The following is a 20,546-nucleotide window of genomic DNA, read 5'->3' on the forward strand; positions in this document are numbered from 1 at the left end:
GTCCTCTAGTACCTGGTAGATTAATTTCTGCTGCTCCTGGGGGTCTTTGGGTGTGCGAAGGTCCTCCAGGCTCTTGGCCAGGCTGAGTTGCTGTCCCTCAGGCTCGTCCAAGCAGCTGAACATGTTCCCCAGCAGGTTGATATCAGCAAACTTCTCCATCACTGGGCTGGGCGGGGCTGTGTAGGAGGGGCCGCTGATGGGCTCCTCCCCCCCCTCCGCCTCTTTCAGGGAGCGGTAAGGAGGCGGCCTGTCGGACAAATTATTTAATTAGCTACATGCATGTGTGCACGGCTGCACGCACAGTTGCACATAATTAATATTGTCACATGCAGTACAGTAAACTGTTGACAGGGGTGGGCAATTCCAGTCCTCGCGGGCCTGATTAGTTGATTATTGGAGGCAAAACTGTGACACCAATCATGATCTTCTGTTTGGAATACAATTTGATTAATCAGCTGTGTTTACTAGGGATGGAGAAAAAGTATGACACCAATCAGGCCCCCGAGGACTGGAGTTGCCCACCCTGTGAGCAGTTACACTGTTACAGTCCCAGCACATAGATACGATTATTAAAGGAAAGATTCAACCATTTTGAATGTTATATAATTTCTGAGCATATTGGAGCGATGTTCTATCGATTCTCAGGGTCATGTCATGTTTTCATGTGTACCTGAGCTTACTGCCGTTCAAACAGGCAGAAATACATCCTACATCATATGATGCAAACGGATGATGCTGTATTTCTGCCTGCTTGAACAGAAATCTGTCTCTACACTTGCTGTCGCTACACTTGCCTGACTGAGGCCTGCTTTTTTTTGCTACATGATAAGCTACTATTGCAGCAGATTATAATGTTTGCTGGCAATGGAGCCAAAAAACATTTGAGAGATGGACCACAAAACCTAATGCAGACAGCAGAAAGAGATCGTGTTCAGCCAATCGAAAACAATCAAAGAAAAAACATTGGAAGAGTGGCGGATCAGCCGCCCAATCATGCATCGAGCCGGACGGAGATAAGCCAATCAAAGAAGCACTACACAATGAAGTGAGTGCATTATCATAGGTAGGAGTGCAGCGTACAGGGGTGACCATTCGAAGGGGGCAGAGAAGAGAAAGTTCTCGGGGAAGCTGGCAATGGAGTCGTCTTCGTGCTGCAGCTCGTCGCCTGATGAGTCCTCGGACAGAAAGACTGTGTAGTGACGTGTGGGACGGCCACCACTGGGGGAGGTAGATAAGCATAGGCAGAGAGAGAAAGAAAGTGAAAGGGAATGACAGAGATAGAAAAGGAAGGAGAGATAAAGAGATATCCCATATCCCACACAGAGCAGCGAGAGAGAGAGAGAGAGAGAGAGAGAGAGAGAGAGAGAGAGAGGAGGGAGAGAGAGAGAGAGAGAGAGAGAGAGAGAGGAGCGAGAGAAGAAAAGAGAGACAGACAAAGAAAAAGAAAATTGAATCATTTTTTGTATATCAGAAGATTTTGTGTGAAATGTTATCTTTAAAAAAGAATTGATGTATGACTGATAGATATAGAACAGAACACTTTAAATTTCATTTAATGATTTCTTTGTTTTTCAATAAGGTGTGAGAAATGGAGAGATGGTTGAAAAAGACAGAAAGAGAGAAATCTCAGTCTTGGCCTGTGACATTTTTCTTCATTGGTAACATCAGACCAATCCAACAACTTCTTTTCATATGCCACAAGAGGGCAGCAAACATCTGTAGACTTCCCCAAAAGTGAGTCTGAGTGTAGTCTGTGGGTCTTCAATCAAGTGGTTTTGACCAATCAGCATTCAGGATTAGACCCACGCATTGTATAAAAAAACAAATAAGCATTCCCACAACCTTTGAATAACACACTTAGATTGTTACAGCTTTGTTAATCTAGTGGCTAAGTCCAGCCTAAAAACTCCATGAATATTTGATTGAACCTTTCTCACAGTTACATCACAAACACACACTAGATGAACTGAAAACACTGGAAACCCCGAGGTGTAATTTATTGAGAATAGTTGGCTAATGCCGAATGGTTAGCTTCATGCTACTCTACACCTCAGGAGACTGTGAAATTGGCTAACTCCCAATGGTTAGCTTCATGCTACACTAGCCCTCAGAAGCTCTCATACATGCTTCTGGGACTGTGGGGCTGAGTACCAACATAAATAGAGGGTTTCCAGGGATATCATGGTGTGTATCTGCATACATTATACTGTGGCTAATATGTGCGTTTCTGGTAGTGAGTATGTAGATGAAGTGTTTGTGTATGTGTCAATAACATGGTAGTGGGTATAGTTGCAAGTTCTTCATTATTAGTATAGGACAGGGTTCTCCAACTCCAGTCCAAAATAATCAACTAATTGTGCTCTTCATTTTTGGATTACTGCAGGGCTTGAGCGAAAGCCTGCACATCCAGTATCTATCCAGCACTGGAGCTGGAGAACCCTGTCCAAATGAAAACTAAAACAATTTGTTGTAGTTGCAGACCTTGGTAAGTGTGTAGCTTATAAGGAACTAGGTGATGAAGATGGGTGATGATGAAGATGGGTGATTTGAGGATGTGTATAGTGTAGCTTATAAGGAACTAGGTGATGAAGATGATGGTGATGATGAAGATGGGTGATTTGAGGATGTGTATAGTGTAGATTATGAGGAACTAGGTGATGAAGATGATGGTGATGAAGATGATGGGTGATTTGAGGATGTGTATAGTGTAGATTATGAGGAACTAGGTGATGAAGATGATGGGTGATTTGAGGATGTGTATAGTGTAGCTTATAAGGAACTAGGTGATGGTGATGATGAAGATGGGTGATGAGGATGTTTATAGTGTAGCTTATGATGAACTATGTGATGACGATGATGGTGATGATGAGGATGTGTATAGTGTAGCTTGGTGGTCTTACTGTTCAGGGCTACTCTCCAGGCCCACGTTGCTGCGAGGTCTCTTGGCTACCTGAGGCCTAGGTGGACGGGCCTGTGGAAATATAAAAAATAAAATCACAAACAAACTATTCCAATCGAGTTACACTAACGGACACAGACACAGAAAATATTGTGGACATATGTTAGTCCATATGCATGTTGATATGTCAATACACATGCTTAGACATTAGCCCGTATGTGAATATCAGTTGATAAGTAAAATGTCATATCCACACAGAATATAGTGATTTTCTCCTGTCTGACACCAAAGACATTCTGCAAAAAAAATGTGGTGAACCCTAAACCTTGGATGGGGGAGGATGTGTCATAACGGAGCAACCCTACAGCTACCACCTGAGACCAGGTGGGGTCAGAGGTCATGGGGTTGGGTGAGGGGTTAGAGGTCAAACGTAATCTGGTATTTCCAGCTGCCCTGGCTGCCCCCAGCCCTGACCCTAACCCAGAGGGTCAAACTCAGTGGGAGGAGGTAGTTAAGGGAAGAACTACAAGACTAATTAGTGTGTGTGTGTGGGGGGGGCATCAGCTGGCCTATAGAGGAGAGCTCTCTTCACTAAGAGTCTGGGAAACAGTATCTGGGAAACAATATAGTCTGGGAAACAATATAGTCTGGGAAACAATAGAGTCTGGGAAACAATAGAGTCTGGGAAACAATAGAGTCTGGGAAACAATATAGTCTGGGAAACAATAGAGACTGGGAAACAATAGAGACTGGGAAACAGTATCTGGGGAACAATAGAGACTGGGAAACAATAGAGACTGGGAAACAATATAGTCTGGGGAAACAATATAGTTCGGGGAACAATAGAGTCTGGGAAACAATAGAGACTGGGAAACAATAGAGACTGGGAAACAATAGAGACTGGGAAACAATATAGCCTGGGAAACAATAGAGACTGGGAAACAATAGAAAGTGGGAAACAATAGAGACTGGGAAGCAATAGAGACTGGGAAACAATAGAGACTGGAAAACAATAGAGTCTGGGAAACAATAGAAAGTGGGAAAAAATAGAGACTGGGAAACAATAGAGACTGGGAAACAATAGAGACTGGAAAACAATAGAGTCTGGGAAACAATAGAGTCTGGGAAACAATAGAGACTGGGAAACAATAGAGTCTGGGAAACAATAGAGTCTGGGAAACAATATAGTCTGGGAAACAATATAGTCTGGGAAACAATATAGTCTGGGAAACAGTATCTGGGAAACAATATAGTCTGGGAAACAATATAGTCTGGGAAACAATATAGTCTGGGAAACAGTATCTGGGAAACAATATAGTCTGGGAAACAATAGAGTCTGGGAAACAATATAGTCTGGGAAACAATAGAGTCTGGGAAACAATAGAGTCTGGGAAACAATAGAGTCTGGGAAACGATATAGTCTGGGAAACAGTATCTGGGAAACAATATAGTCTGGTAAACAATATAGTCTGGGAAACAATATTGTCTGGGAAACAATATAGACTGGGAAACAATATAGTCTGGGAAACAATATAGTCTAGGAAACAATATAGTCTAGGAAACAATAGAGTCTGGGAAACAATATAGTCTGGGAAACAATATAGTCTGGGAAACAATATAGTCGGGGAAACAGTATCTGGGAAACAATATAGTCTGGGAAACAATAGAGTCTGGGAAACAATAGAGTCTGGGAAACGATATAGTCTGGGAAACAGTATCTGGGAAACAATATAGTCTGGTAAACAATATAGTCTGGGAAACAATATTGTCTGGGAAACAATATAGACTGGGAAACAATATAGTCTGGGAAACAATAGAGACTAGGAAACAATAGAGACTGGGAAACAGTATCTGGGGAACAATAGAGACTGGGAAACAATAGAGACTGGGAAACAATATAGTCTGGGGAAACAATATAGTTCGGGAAACAATAGAGTCTGGGAAATAATAGAGACTGGGAAACAATAGAGACTGGGAAACAATATAGCCTGGGAAACAATATAGTCTGGGAAACAATAGAGACTGGGAAACAATAGAAAGTGGGAAACAATAGAGACTGGGAAACAATAGAGTCTGGGAAACAATAGATACTGGGAAACAATAGAGACTGGGAAACAATAGAGACTGGAAAACAATAGAGTCTGGGAAACAATAGAGACTGGGAAACAATAGAGTCTGGAAAACAATATAGTCTGGGAAACAATAGAGTCTGGGAAACAATAGAGTCTGGGAAACAATAGAGTCTGGGAAACAATAGAGTCTGGGAAACAATAGAGTCTGGGAAACAATATAGTCTGGGAAACAATATAGTCTGGGAAACAGTATCTGGGAAACAATATAGTCTGGGAAACAATAGAGTCTGGGAAACAATAGAGTCTGGGAAACAGTATCTGGGAAACAATATAGTCTGGGAAACAATAGAGTCTGGGAAACAATAGAGTCTGGGAAACGATATAGTCTGGGAAACAGTATCTGGGAAACAATATAGTCTGGGAAACAATATTGTCTGGGAAACAATATTGTCTGGAAAACAATATAGACTGGGAAACAATATAGTCTGGGAAACAATATAGTCTAGGAAACAATAGAGTCTGGGAAACAATATAATCTGGGAAACAGTATCTGGGAAACAATATAGTCTGGGAAACAATATAGTCTGGGAAACAGTATCTGGGGAACAATATAGTCTGGGAAACAATAGAGACTGGGAAACAATAGAGTCTGGGAAACAATAGAGTCTGGGAAACAATAGAGTCTGGGAAACAATAGAGTCTGGGAAACAATAGAGTCTGGGAAACAATGGAGTCTGGGAAACAATAGAGTCTGGGAAACAATAGAGTCTGAAAAACAATAGAGTCTGGGAAACAGTATCTGGGGAACAATATAGTCTGGGAAACAATAGAGTCTGGGAAACAATAGAGTCTGGGAAACAATATAGTCTGGGAAACAATATAGCCTGGGAAACAATATAGCCTGGGAAACATTATCTGGGAAACAATAGAGTCTGGGAAACAATAGAGTCTGGGAAACAATATAGTCTGGGAAACAATAGAAACTGGGAAACAATAGAGACTGGGAAACAATAGAAACTGGGAAACAATATAGTCTGGGAAACAATATAGTCTGGGAAACAATATAGTCTGGGAAACAATATAGTCTGGGAAACAATATAGTCTGGGAAACAATATAGTCCGGGAAACAATATAGTCTGGGAAACAGTAATCTGGGAAACAATATAGTCTGGGAAACAATAGAGTCTGGGAAACAATAGAGTCTGGGAAACAGTATCTGGGGAACAATATAGTCTGGGGAACAATATAGTCTGGGCAACAATAGAGACTGGGAAACAATAGAGTCTGGGAAACAATAGAGTCTGGGAAACAATAGAGTCTGGGAAACAATAGAGTCTGGGAAACATTAGAGTCTGGGAAACAATATAGTCTGGGAAACAATAGAGTCTGGGAAACAATAGAGTTTGGGAAACAATAGAGTTTGGGAAACAATATAGCCTGGGAAACAATATAGCCTGGGAAACAGTATCTGGGGAACAATATAGTCTGGGAAACAGTATCTGGGGAACAATATAGTCTGGGAAACAATAGAGTCTGGGAAACAATAGAGTCTGGGAAACAATATAGTCAGGGAAACAATAGAGTCTGGGAAACAATAGAGTCTGGGAAACAATAGAGTCTGGGAAACAATAGAGTCTGGGAAACAATAGAGTCTGGGAAACAATAGAGTCTGGGAAACAATAGAGTCTGGGAAACAATAGAGTCTGGGAAACAATAGAGTCTGGGAAACAATAGAGTCTGGGAAACAATAGAGACTGGGAAACAATAGAGACTGGGAAACAATATAGTCTGGGAAACAATATAGTCTGGGAAACAATAGAGTCTGGGAAACAATAGAGCCTGGGAAACAATAGAGCCTGGGAAACAATAGAGCCTGGGGAACAATAGAGCCTGGGGAACAATAGAGTCTGGGAAACAATAGAGTCTGGGAAACAATAGAGTCTGGGAAACAATATAGTCTGGGAAACAATATAGTCTGGGAAACAATGTAGCCTGGGAAACAATATAGTCTGGGAAACAATAGAAACTGGGAAACAATATAGTCTGGGAAACAATATAGTCTGGGAAACAATATAGTCTGGGAAACAATAGAAACTGGGAAACAATATAGTCTGGGAAACAATAGAAACTGGGAAACAATATAGTCTGGGAAACAATAGAGACTGGGAAACAATATAGTCTGGGAAACAATATAGTCTGGGAAACAATATAGTCTGGGAAACAATAGAAACTGGGAAACAATAGAAACTGGGAAACAATAGAGACTGGGAAACAATAGAAACTGGGAAACAATATAGTCTGGGAAACAATATAGTCTGGGAAACAATAGAGTCTGGGAAACAATATAGTCTGGGAAACAATATAGTCTGGGAAACAATATAGTCCGGGAAACAATAGAGACTGGGAAACAATATAGTCTGGGAAAAACAATAGAGTCTGGGAAACAATAGAGTTTGGGAAACAATATAGCCTGGGAAACAATAGAAACTGGGAAACAATATAGTCTGGGAAACAATATAGTCTGGGAAACAATAGAGTCTGGGAAACAATAGAGTCTGGGAAACAATATAGTCTGGGAAACAATAGAAACTGGGGAAACAATAGAGTCTGGGAAACAATAGAGTCTGGGAAACAATAGAGTCTTGGAAACAATAGAAACTGGGAAACAATAGAGTCTGGGAAACAATATAGTCTGGGAAACAACATAGTCTGGGAAACAACATAGTCTGGGGAAACAATAGAGCCTGGGAAACAATAGAGCCTGGGAAACAATAGAGCCTGGGAAACAATAGAGCCTGGGAAACAATAGAGCCTGGGAAACAATAGAGCCTGGGAAACAATAGAGCCTGGGAAACAATAGAGCCTGGGAAACTATAGAGCCTGGGAAACAATAGAAACTGGGGAACAATAGAGTCTGGGGAACAATAGAGTCTGGGAAACAATAGAGTCTGGGAAACAATAGAGTCTGGGAAACAATAGAGTCTGGGAAACAATAGAGTCTGGGAAACAATAGAGTCTGGGAAACAATAGAGTCTGGGAAACAATAGAGTCTGGGAAACAATATAGTCTGGGAAAAAATATAGTCTGGGGAAAAATAGAGACTGGGAAACAATAGAGACTGGGAAACAATAGAGACTGGGAAACAATAGAGTCTGGGAAACAATATAGTCTGGGAAAAAATAGAGACTGGGAAACAATAGAGACTGGGAAACAATAGAGTCTGGGAAACAATAGAGACTGGGAAACAATAGAGTCTGGGAAACAGTATCTGGGAAACAGTATCTGGGAAACAATAGAGTCTGGGAAACAATAGAGTCTGGGAAACAATAGAGTCTGGGAAACAATATTGTCTGGGAAACAATATAGTCTGGGAAACAGTATCTGGGAAACAATATAGTCTGGGAAACAATAGAGTCTGGGAAACAATAGAGTCTGGGAAACAGTATCTGGGAAACAATATAGTCTGGGAAACAATAGAGTCTGGGAAACAATAGAGTCTGGGAAACGATATAGTCTGGGAAACAGTATCTGGGAAACAATATAGTCTGGGAAACAATATTGTCTGGGAAACAATATTGTCTGGGAAACAATATAGACTGGGAAACAATATAGTCTGGGAAACAATATAGTCTAGGAAACAATAGAGTCTGGGAAACAATATAGTCTGGGAAACAGTATCTGGGGAACAATATAGTCTGGGAAACAATAGAGACTGGGAAACAATAGAGTCTGGGAAACAATAGAGTCTGGGAAACAATAGAGTCTGGGAAACAATGGAGTCTGGGAAACAATATAGTCTGGGAAACAATAGAAACTGGGAAACAATAGAGTTTGGGAAACAATAGAGTTTGGGAAACAATATAGCCTGGGAAACAGTATCTGGGGAACAATATAGTCTGGGAAACAGTATCTGGGGAACAATATAGTCTGGGAAACAATAGAGTCTGGGAAACAATAGAGTCTGGGAAACAATAGAGTCTGGGAAACAATATAGTCAGGGAAACAATAGTCTGGGAAACAATAGAGTCTGGGAAACAATAGAGTCTGGGAAACAATAGAGTCTGGGAAACAATAGAGTCTGGGAAACAATAGAGTCTGGGAAACAATAGAGTCTGGGAAACAATAGAGTCTGGGAAACAATAGAGTCTGGGAAACAATAGAGTCTGGGAAACAATAGAGACTGGGAAACAATAGAGACTGGGAAACAATATAGTCTGGGAAACAATATAGTCTGGGAAACAATAGAGTCTGGGAAACAATAGAGCCTGGGAAACAATAGAGCCTGGGGAACAATAGAGCCTGGGGAACAATAGAGTCTGGGAAACAATAGAGTCTGGGAAACAATAGAGTCTGGGAAACAATATAGTCTGGGAAACAATATAGTCTGGGAAACAATGTAGCCTGGGAAACAATATAGTCTGGGAAACAATAGAAACTGGGAAACAATATAGTCTGGGAAACAATATAGTCTGGGAAAATATATAGTCTGGGAAACAATAGAAACTGGGAAACAATATAGTCTGGGAAACAATAGAAACTGGGAAACAATAGAGTCTGGGAAACAATAGAGACTGGGAAACAATATAGTCTGGGAAACAATATAGTCTGGGAAACAATATAGTCTGGGAAACAATAGAAACTGGGAAACAATAGAGACTGGGAAACAATAGAAACTGGGAAACAATATAGTCTGGGAAACAATATAGTCTGGGAAACAATAGAGTCTGGGAAACAATATAGTCTGGGAAACAATATAGTCTGGGAAACAATATAGTCCGGGAAACAATAGAGACTGGGAAACAATATAGTCTGGGAAAAACAATAGAGTCTGGGAAACAATAGAGTCTGGGAAACAATATAGCCTGGGAAACAATAGAAACTGGGAAACAATATAGTCTGGGAAACAATATAGTCTGGGGAACAATAGAGTCTGGGAAACAATAGAGTCTGGGAAACAATATAGTCTGGGAAACAATAGAAACTGGGGAAACAATAGAGTCTGGGAAACAATAGAGTCTGGGAAACAATAGAGTCTTGGAAACAATAGAAACTGGGAAACAATAGAGTCTGGGAAACAATATAGTCTGGGAAACAACATAGTCTGGGAAACAACATAGTCTGGGGAAAAAATAGAGCCTGGGAAACAATAGAGCCTGGGAAACAATAGAGCCTGGGAAACAATAGAGCCTGGGAAACAATAGAGCCTGGGAAACAATAGAGCCTGGGAAACTATAGAGCCTGGGAAACTATAGAGCCTGGGAAACTATAGAGCCTGGGAAACTATAGAGCCTGGGAAACAATAGAGCCTGGGGAACAATAGAGTCTGGGAAACAATAGAGTCTGGGAAACAATAGAGTCTGGGAAACAATAGAGTCTGGGAAACAATAGAGTCTGGGAAACAATAGAGTCTGGGAAACAATAGAGTCTGGGAAACAATAGAGTCTGGGAAACAATATAGTCTGGGAAAAAATATAGTCTGGGAAAAAATAGAGACTGGGAAACAATAGAGACTGGGAAACAATAGAGTCTGGGAAACAATATAGTCTGGGAAACAATAGAGACTGGGAAACAATAGAGACTGGGAAACAATAGAGTCTGGGAAACAATAGAGACTGGGAAACAATAGAGTCTGGGAAACAGTATCTGGGAAACAGTATCTGGGAAACAGTATCTGGGAAACAATAGAGTCTGGGAAACAATAGAGTCTGGGAAACAATAGAGTCTGGGAAACAATAGAGACTGGGAAACAATGGAGACTGGGAAACAATAGAGACTGGGAAACAATATAGTCTGGGAAACAATAGAGTCTGGGAAACAGTATCTGGGAAACAGTATCTGGGAAACAGTATCTGGGAAACAATAGAGTCTGGGAAACAATAGAGTCTGGGAAACAATAGAGTCTGGGAAACAATAGAGACTGGGAAACAATAGAGACTGGGAAACAATAGAGACTGGGAAACAATATAGTCTGGGAAACAATAGAGTCTGGGAAACATTAGAGTCTGGGAAACAATATAGTCTGGGAAACAATATAGTCTGGGAAACAGTATCTGGGAAACAATATAGTCTGGGAAACAATATAGTCTGGGAAACAATATAGTCTGGGAAATAATAGAGTCTGGGAAACAATAGAGTCTGGGAAACAATAGAGTCTGGGAAACAATAGAGTCTGGGAAACAATAGAGTCTGGGAAACAATAGAGTCTGGGAAACAATAGAGTCTGGGAAACAATATAGTATGGGAAACAATATAGTATGGGAAACAATAGAGTCAGGGGAACAATAGAGTCTGGGAAACAATAGAGTCTGGGAAACAATAGAGTCTGGGAAACAATATAGGCTGGTAAACAATATAGTCTGGGAAACAATAGAAACTGGGAAACAATATAGTCTGGGAAACAATATAGTCTGGGAAACAATATAGTCTGGGAAACAATATAGTCTGGGAAACAATATAGTCTGGGAAATAATATAGTCTGGGAAATAATATAGTCTGGGAAATAATATAGTCTGGGAAACAACATAGTCTGGGAAACAACATAGTCTAGGAAACAATAGAAACTGGGGAACAATAGAGCCTGGGAAACAATAGAGCCTGGGAAACAATAGAGCCTGGGAAACAATAGAGTCTGGGAAACAATAGAGTCTGGGAAACAATAGAGTCTGGGAAACAATAGAGTCTGGGAAACAATAGAGTCTGGGAAACAATAGAGTCTGGGAAACAATAGAGACTGGGAAACAATAGAGACTGGGAAACAATATAGTCTGGGAAACAATATAGTCTGGGAAACAATAGAGTCTGGGAAACAATAGAGCCTGGGAAACAATAGAGCCTGGGGAACAATAGAGCCTGGGGAACAATAGAGTCTGGGAAACAATAGAGTCTGGGAAACAATAGAGTCTGGGAAACAATATAGTCTGGGAAACAATATAGTCTGGGAAACAATGTAGCCTGGGAAACAATATAGTCTGGGAAACAATAGAAACTGGGAAACAATATAGTCTGGGAAACAATATAGTCTGGGAAACAATATAGTCTGGGAAACAATAGAAACTGGGAAACAATATAGTCTGGGAAACAATAGAAACTGGGAAACAATAGAGTCTGGGAAACAATAGAGACTGGGAAACAATATAGTCTGGGAAACAATATAGTCTGGGAAACAATATAGTCTGGGAAACAATAGAAACTGGGAAACAATAGAGACTGGGAAACAATAGAAACTGGGAAACAATATAGTCTGGGAAACAATAGAGTCTGGGAAACAATATAGTCTGGGAAACAATATAGTCTGGGAAACAATATAGTCCGGGAAACAATAGAGACTGGGAAACAATATAGTCTGGGAAAAACAATAGAGTCTGGGAAACAATAGAGTCTGGGAAACAATATAGCCTGGGAAACAATAGAAACTGGGAAACAATATAGTCTGGGAAACAATATAGTCTGGGGAACAATAGAGTCTGGGAAACAATAGAGTCTGGGAAACAATATAGTCTGGGAAACAATAGAAACTGGGGAAACAATAGAGTCTGGGAAACAATAGAGTCTGGGAAACAATAGAGTCTTGGAAACAATAGAAACTGGGCAACAATAGAGTCTGGGAAACAATATAGTCTGGGAAACAACATAGTCTGGGAAACAACATAGTCTGGGGAAAAAATAGAGCCTGGGAAACAATAGAGCCTGGGAAACAATAGAGCCTGGGAAACAATAGAGCCTGGGAAACAATAGAGCCTGGGAAACAATAGAGCCTGGGAAACAATAGAGCCTGGGAAACTATAGAGCCTGGGAAACTATAGAGCCTGGGAAACTATAGAGCCTGGGAAACAATAGAGCCTGGGGAACAATAGAGTCTGGGAAACAATAGAGTCTGGGAAACAATAGAGTCTGGGAAACAATAGAGTCTGGGAAACAATAGAGTCTGGGAAACAATAGAGTCTGGGAAACAATAGAGTCTGGGAAACAATATAGTCTGGGAAAAAATATAGTCTGGGGAAAAATAGAGACTGGGAAACAATAGAGACTGGGAAACAATAGAGTCTGGGAAACAATATAGTCTGGGAAACAATAGAGACTGGGAAACAATAGAGACTGGGAAACAATAGAGTCTGGGAAACAATAGAGACTGGGAAACAATAGAGTCTGGGAAACAGTATCTGGGAAACAGTATCTGGGAAACAGTATCTGGGAAACAATAGAGTCTGGGAAACAATAGAGTCTGGGAAACAATAGAGTCTGGGAAACAATAGAGACTGGGAAACAATAGAGACTGGGAAACAATAGAGACTGGGAAACAATATAGTCTGGGAAACAATAGAGTCTGGGAAACATTAGAGTCTGGGAAACAATATAGTCTGGGAAACAATTTAGTCTGGGAAACAGTATCTGGGAAACAATATAGTCTGGGAAACAATATAGTCTGGGAAACAATATAGTCTGGGAAATAATAGAGTCTGGGAAACAATAGAGTCTGGGAAACAATAGAGTCTGGGAAACAATAGAGTCTGGGAAACAATAGAGTCTGGGAAACAATAGAGTCTGGGAAACAATATAGTATGGGAAACAATATAGTATGGGAAACAATAGAGTCAGGGGAACAATAGAGTCTGGGAAACAATAGAGTCTGGGAAACAATAGAGTCTGGGAAACAATATAGGCTGGTAAACAATATAGTCTGGGAAACAAAAGAAACTGGGAAACAATATAGTCTGGGAAACAATATAGTCTGGGAAACAATATAGTCTGGGAAACAATATAGTCTGGGAAACAATATAGTCTGGGAAACAATATAGTCTGGGAAATAATATAGTCTGGGAAATAATATAGTCTGGGAAACAACATAGTCTGGGAAACAACATAGTCTAGGAAACAATAGAAACTGGGGAACAATAGAGCCTGGGAAACAATAGAGCCTGGGAAACAATAGAGCCTGGGAAACAATAGAGCCTGGGAAACAATAGAGCCTGGGAAACTATAGAGCCTGGGAAACAATAGAAACTGGGGAACAATAGAAACTGGGGAACAATAGAGTCTGGGGAACAATAGAGTCTGGGAAACAATAGAGTCTGGGAAACAATAGAGTCTGGGAAACAATATAGTCTGGGAAAAAATATAGTCTGGGGAAAAATAGAGACTGGGAAACAATAGAGACTGGGAAACAATAGAGTCTGGGAAACAATATAGTCTGGGAAACAATAGAGACTGGGAAACAATAGAGACTGGGAAACAATAGAGTCTGGGAAACAATAGAGACTGGGAAACAATAGAGTCTGGGAAACAGTATCTGGGAAACAGTATCTGGGAAACAGTATCTGGGAAACAATAGAGTCTGGGAAACAATAGAGTCTGGGAAACAATAGAGTCTGGGAAACAATAGAGACTGGGAAACAATAGAGACTGGGAAACAATAGAGACTGGGAAACAATATAGTCTGGGAAACAATAGAGTCTGGGAAACATTAGAGTCTGGGAAACAATATAGTCTGGGAAACAATATAGTCTGGGAAACAGTATCTGGGAAACAATATAGTCTGGGAAACAATATAGTCTGGGAAACAATATAGTCTGGGAAATAATAGAGTCTGGGAAACAATAGAGTCTGGGAAACAATAGAGTCTGGGAAACAATAGAGTCTGGGAAACAATAGAGTCTGGGAAACAATATAGTATGGGAAACAATATAGTATGGGAAACAATAGAGTCAGGGGAACAATAGAGTCTGGGAAACAATATAGTCTGGGAAACAATAGAGTCTGGGAAACAATATAGGCTGGTAAACAATATAGTCTGGGAAACAATAGAAACTGGGAAACAATATAGTCTGGGAAACAATATAGTCTGGGAAACAATATAGTCTGGGAAACAATATAGTCTGGGAAACAATATAGTCTGGGAAATAATATAGTCTGGGAAATAATATAGTCTGGGAAATAATATAGTCTGGGAAACAACATAGTCTGGGAAACAACATAGTCTAGGAAACAATAGAAACTGGGGAACAATAGAGCCTGGGAAACAATAGAGCCTGGGAAACAATAGAGCCTGGGAAACAATAGAGCCTGGGAAACAATAGAGCCTGGGAAACTATAGAGCCTGGGAAACAATAGAAACTGGGGAACAATAGAAACTGGGGAACAATAGAGTCTGGGGAACAATAGAGTCTGGGAAACAATAGAGTCTGGGAAACAATAGAGTCTGGGAAACAATAGAGTCTGGGAAACAATAGAGTCTGGGAAACAATATACTCTGGGAAACAATAGAGTCTGGGAAACAATAGAGTCTGGGAAACAATAGAGTCTGGGAAACAATAGAGTCTGGGAAACAATAGAGTCTGGGAAAAAATAGAGTCTGGGAAACAATAGAGTCTGGGAAACAATAGAGTCTGGGAAACAATAGAGTCTGGGAAACAATAGAGTCTGGGAAACAATATAGACTGGGAAACAATATAGTCTGGGAAACAGTATCTGGGAAACAATATAGTCTGGGAAACAATATAGTCTGGGAAACAATAGAGTCTGGGAAACAGTATCTGGGAAACAATATAGTCTGGGAAACAATAGAGTCTGGGAAACAATAGAGTCTGGGAAACGATATAGTCTGGGAAACGATATAGTCTGGGAAACGATATAGTCTGGGAAACAATATAGTCTGGGAAACAATATTGTCTGGGAAACAATATTGTCTGGGAAACAATATAGTCTGGGAAACAATATAGTCTGGGAAACAATAGAGTCTGGGAAACAATATAGTCTGGGAAACAATATAGTCTGGGAAACAATATAGTCTGGGAAACAGTATCTGGGAAACAATATAGTCTGGGAAACAATATAGTCTGGGAAACAGTATCTGGGGAACAATATAGTCTGGGAAACAATAGAGTCTGGGAAACAATAGAGACTGGGAAACAATAGAGTCTGGGAAACAATAGAGTCTGGGAAACAATAGAGTCTGGGAAACAGTATCTGGGGAACAATATAGTCTGGGAAACAATAGAGTCTGGGAAACAATAGAGTCTGGGAAACAATATAGTCTGGGAAACAATATAGCCTGGGAAACATTATCTGGGAAACAATAGAGTCTGGGAAACAATAGAGTCTGGGAAACAATATAGTCTGGGAAACAATAGAAACTGGGAAACAATAGAGACTGGGAAACAATAGAAACTGGGAAACAATATAGTCTGGGAAACAATATAGTCTGGGAAACAATATAGTCTGGGAAACAATATAGTCTGGGAAACAATATAGTCTGGGAAACAATATAGTCTGGGAAACAATATAGTCCGGGCAACAATATAATCTGGGAAACAATATAGTCTGGGAAACAATAGAGTCTGGGAAACAATAGAGTCTGGGAAACAATAGAGTCTGGGAAACAATAGAGTCTGGGAAACAATAGAGTCTGGGAAACAATAGAGTCTGGGAAACAATTTAGTCTGGGAAACAATAGAGTCTGGGAAACAATAGAGTTTGGGAAACAATATAGCCTGGGAAACAGTATCTGGGGAACAATATAGTCTGGGAAACAGTATCTGGGGAACAATATAGTCTGGGAAACAATAGAGTCTGGGAAACAATAGAGTCTGGGAAACAATAGAGTCTGGGAAACAATATAGTCTGGGAAACAATATAGTCTGGGAAACAATAGAGTCTGGGAAACAATAGAGTCTGGGAAACAATAGAGTCTGGGAAACAATAGAGTCTGGGAAACAATAGAGTCTGGGAAACAATAGAGTCTGGGAAACAATAGAGACTGGGAAACAATAGAGACTGGGAAACAATAGAGTCTGGGAAACAATATAGTCTGGGAAACAATAGAGTCTGGGAAACAATAGAGTCTGGGAAACAATAGAGCCTGGGAAACAATAGAGCCTGGGGAACAATAGAGCCTGGGGAACAATAGAGTCTGGGAAACAATAGAGTCTGGGAAACAATAGAGTCTGGGAAACAATATAGTCTGGGAAACAATATAGTCTGGGAAACAATATAGTCTGGGAAACAATGTAGCCTGGGAAACAATATAGTCTGGGAAACAATAGAAACTGGGAAACAATATAGTCTGGGAAACAATATAGTCTGGGAAACAATATAGTCTGGGAAACAATAGAAACTGGGAAACAATATAGTCTGGGAAACAATAGAAACTGGGAAACAATATAGTCTGGGAAACAATATAGTCTGGGAAACAATAGAGACTGGGAAACAATATAGTCTGGGAAACAATATAGTCTGGGAAACAATATAGTCTGGGAAACAATAGAAACTGGGAAACAATAGAGACTGGGAAACAATAGAAACTGGGAAACAATATAGTCTGGGAAACAATATAGTCTGGGAAACAATATAGTCTGGGAAACAATATAGTCTGGGAAACAATATAGTCCGGGAAACAATAGAGACTGGGAAACAATATAGTCTGGGAAAAACAATAGAGTCTGGGAAACAATAGAGTCTGGGAAACAATATAGCCTGGGAAACAATAGAAACTGGGAAACAATATAGTCTGGGAAACAATATAGTCTGGGAAACAATAGAGTCTGGGAAACAATATAGTCTGGGAAACAATAGAAACTGGGGAAACAATAGAGTCTGGGAAACAATAGAGTCTTGGAAACAATAGAAACTGGGAAACAATAGAGTCTGGGAAACAATATAGTCTGGGAAACAACATAGTCTGGGAAACAACATAGTCTGGGGAAACAATAGAAACTGGGGAACAATAGAGCCTGGGAAACAATAGAGCCTGGGAAACAATAGAGCCTGGGAAACAATAGAGCCTGGGAAACAATAGAGCCTGGGAAACTATAGAGCCTGGGAAACAATAGAGCCTGGGAAACAATAGAGTCTGGGGAACAATAGAGTCTGGGAAACAATAGAGTCTGGGAAACAATAGAGTCTGGGAAACAATAGAGTCTGGGAAACAATAGAGTCTGGGAAACAATAGAGTCTGGGAAACAATAGAGTCTGGGAAACAATAGAGTCTGGGAAACAATATAGTCTGGGAAAAAATATAGTCTGGGGAAAAATAGAGACTGGGAAACAATAGAGACTGGGAAACAATAGAGTCTGGGAAACAATATAGTCTGGGAAAAAATAGAGACTGGGAAACAATAGAGACTGGGAAACAATAGAGTCTGGGAAACAATATAGTCTGGGAAAAAATAGAGACTGGGAAACAATAGAGACTGGGAAACAATAGAGTCTGGGAAACAATATAGTCTGAGAAACAATAGAAACTGGGGAACAATAGAGTCTGGGAAACAGTATCTGGGAAACAATAGAGTCTGGGAAACAATAGAGTCTGGGAAACAATAGAGTCTGGGAAACAATATAGTCTGAGAAACAATAGAAACTGGGGAACAATAGAGCCTGGGAAACTATAGAGCCTGGGAAACAATAGAGTCTGGGAAACAGTAGCGAGGTAGGGAGTGAGAGGAGGAAGAAGAGAGGGATGGGTGTAAAAAGTGAAAGGCTTAATTAATCCTGAGCAGGGAGGGAGGTCATGGGGGGGTTGTGTGTGTGTGTGAGTGTGTGTGTGTGTGTGTGTGTGTGTGTGTGTGTGTGTGTGTGTGTGTGTGTGTGTGTGTGTGTGTGTGTGTGTGTGTGTGTGTGTGTGTGTGTGTGTGTGTGTGTGTGTGTGTGTGTGTGTGTGTGAGAGAGATAGGGGGAGCTTCTTCATCATTGCACGACGAATGATGACACCTTTTCTTAAGGATCTTTAGAACGAGGAATAAACTCAATTGTGTATTGAATACTCACTACTCTTGCCATCTGTTGTGCCACAACTGTAGGGATAAATATGGTCATGTACTTCACTGTGGACGCTCTAAAACGTACCATTAAATGTGTCTTTCTATTCAAAAGCCATTAGAAAAGACTTGGTGTTAAGCTCACATCACTCCTTTATAGGAATATGTAATGATAGTAAACATGCTAATTCATCTCAGACAGAAATATAGATATTATAAAAAGACGCTGAAAATATGGATTTTTGCTTTAAAACACGTTGCAAGGATGATAGATATTAAAGACTCATGCAGTGATATAGGTGTCAGATTCTGCAGTAGATAAACTAGACATTGCCCGATAGAGCAGTGTTCATCAACCCTGGGATATCTAGAGGGTGTGCAGGCTTTTCTTCCCGCCTGGCACTAATAAACCTATTCTTCAAATAGTCATTAAGCCCTTTTATTAAATCAGTAATCGCTGGGATGGAACCAAAGCATGTGGGTCCTCGGGACCAGGCCTAGGATTGAAGGGAAATGTGAAAAGAAGCATTACAGAAGCTCCAGAGAAATAGCTCAGGCCAGTGTAACATAGGACAGTGGCTTAGCAGCCATGAGTTTAAGTAACTGTTGAAGAGCTGTGCACCAGAGGTCACTCACGCACACAGGAGGTACCTCAGGTATACACACTGAAACAGAGCAGAAAGATCAGGTGAATGAATAGGAGTGGATTAGTCTCTCCAGTCAACGTTAGGTTAAGGAAAGGAAAGGGGGATACCTAGTCAGTTTTCCAACTGAATGCATTCAACTGAAATGTGTCTTCCAGATTTAAACCAACCGCTGTTAATCGACATCCATGTCATCGGCACCTGGGTAGCAGTTATTGTTTTGGGTTAACTGCCTTGTTCAAGGGCAGAACGGCAGATTTTTCCACCTTGCCGGCTCGGGGATTTGAACCAGTAACCTTTCAGTAACCTTTCGGCTACCTGCCGTTCAAAGGTCACCCTGTAACTCTGAGAGCACAGCATGATAGATGGAACATACGTGTGACGCATACTCTGACAGTATACCAGTCGATAAGCACGCACGCACAAACTCCAAATCACAAACTCAGGTGCCAAGGCCAGAGACGAAAGGTAGAGGGGTAGAGTGGGCAGGTACTCACGGGCCGCGAGTTGCCGCATTGGAACCTGGGAGGAGGGGGCCGAGCGGGAGGCTCTCGGAGGGGCTGCACCAGAGACACCCAGGGGTCACACACATAAATAGCAATGGAGGGACATGATAATGTACACACACAAACATTCTGTATATGCATGCACATACACACACACATTACATGTATATAATTGTTTAATCTTCAGATGGAGTGACCCACAGTCTCACATATTCCTTATTTAGTCTGCATCCCTGCCTGACAATACACAACCCCCACCACACAACCACCACCACACAACCACCACCACACAACCCACCACACAACCCCCACAGACAACCCCCACCACACAACCCCCACCACACAACCCCCACCACACAACCCCCACCACACAACCACATCAGACAACCCCCACCACACAACCACATCAGACAACCCCCACCACACAACCCACAACACAACCACATCAGACAACCCCCACCACACAACCACATCAGACAACCCCCACCACACAACCACACCACAAACCCCCACATCAGACAACCCCCACCAGACAACCACATCAGACAACCCCCACCACACAACACCAACCAGACAACCCCCACCTACACAACCCCCACCACACAACCACATCACACAAACCCCACCTACTCAACCCCCACCACACAACCCACAACCCCCACCACACAACCACATCT

General features: G+C 41.1%; 1 protein-coding gene across 5 annotated transcripts in view; it reads right to left on the bottom strand.

Moving 5' to 3' along the window:
* Positions 1-20,546, bottom strand: part of LOC129818954 (DENN domain-containing protein 1A-like) — a 160,044-nt gene that overhangs the window by 3,985 nt on the left and 135,513 nt on the right. For 2 of the 5 annotated variants that reach the window (XM_055875332.1, XM_055875330.1), the window contains 4 exons: positions 19,861-19,923; positions 2,901-2,971; positions 1,081-1,218; positions 13-247 (listed from right to left, as the gene is read on the bottom strand). In XM_055875332.1, coding sequence (XP_055731307.1) covers positions 13-247; positions 1,081-1,218; positions 2,901-2,971; positions 19,861-19,923 — 507 coding nt within the window. The remainder of the gene's footprint in view (positions 1-12; positions 248-1,080; positions 1,219-2,900; positions 2,972-19,860; positions 19,924-20,546) is intronic. The other 3 variants (XM_055875333.1, XM_055875331.1, XM_055875334.1) reach the window with 3 other exon arrangements.

Source organism: Salvelinus fontinalis, chromosome 21 (genome assembly GCF_029448725.1).
Source record: "Salvelinus fontinalis isolate EN_2023a chromosome 21, ASM2944872v1, whole genome shotgun sequence".
In the NCBI taxonomy this organism is placed as follows: Eukaryota; Metazoa; Chordata; class Actinopteri; order Salmoniformes; family Salmonidae; genus Salvelinus; species Salvelinus fontinalis.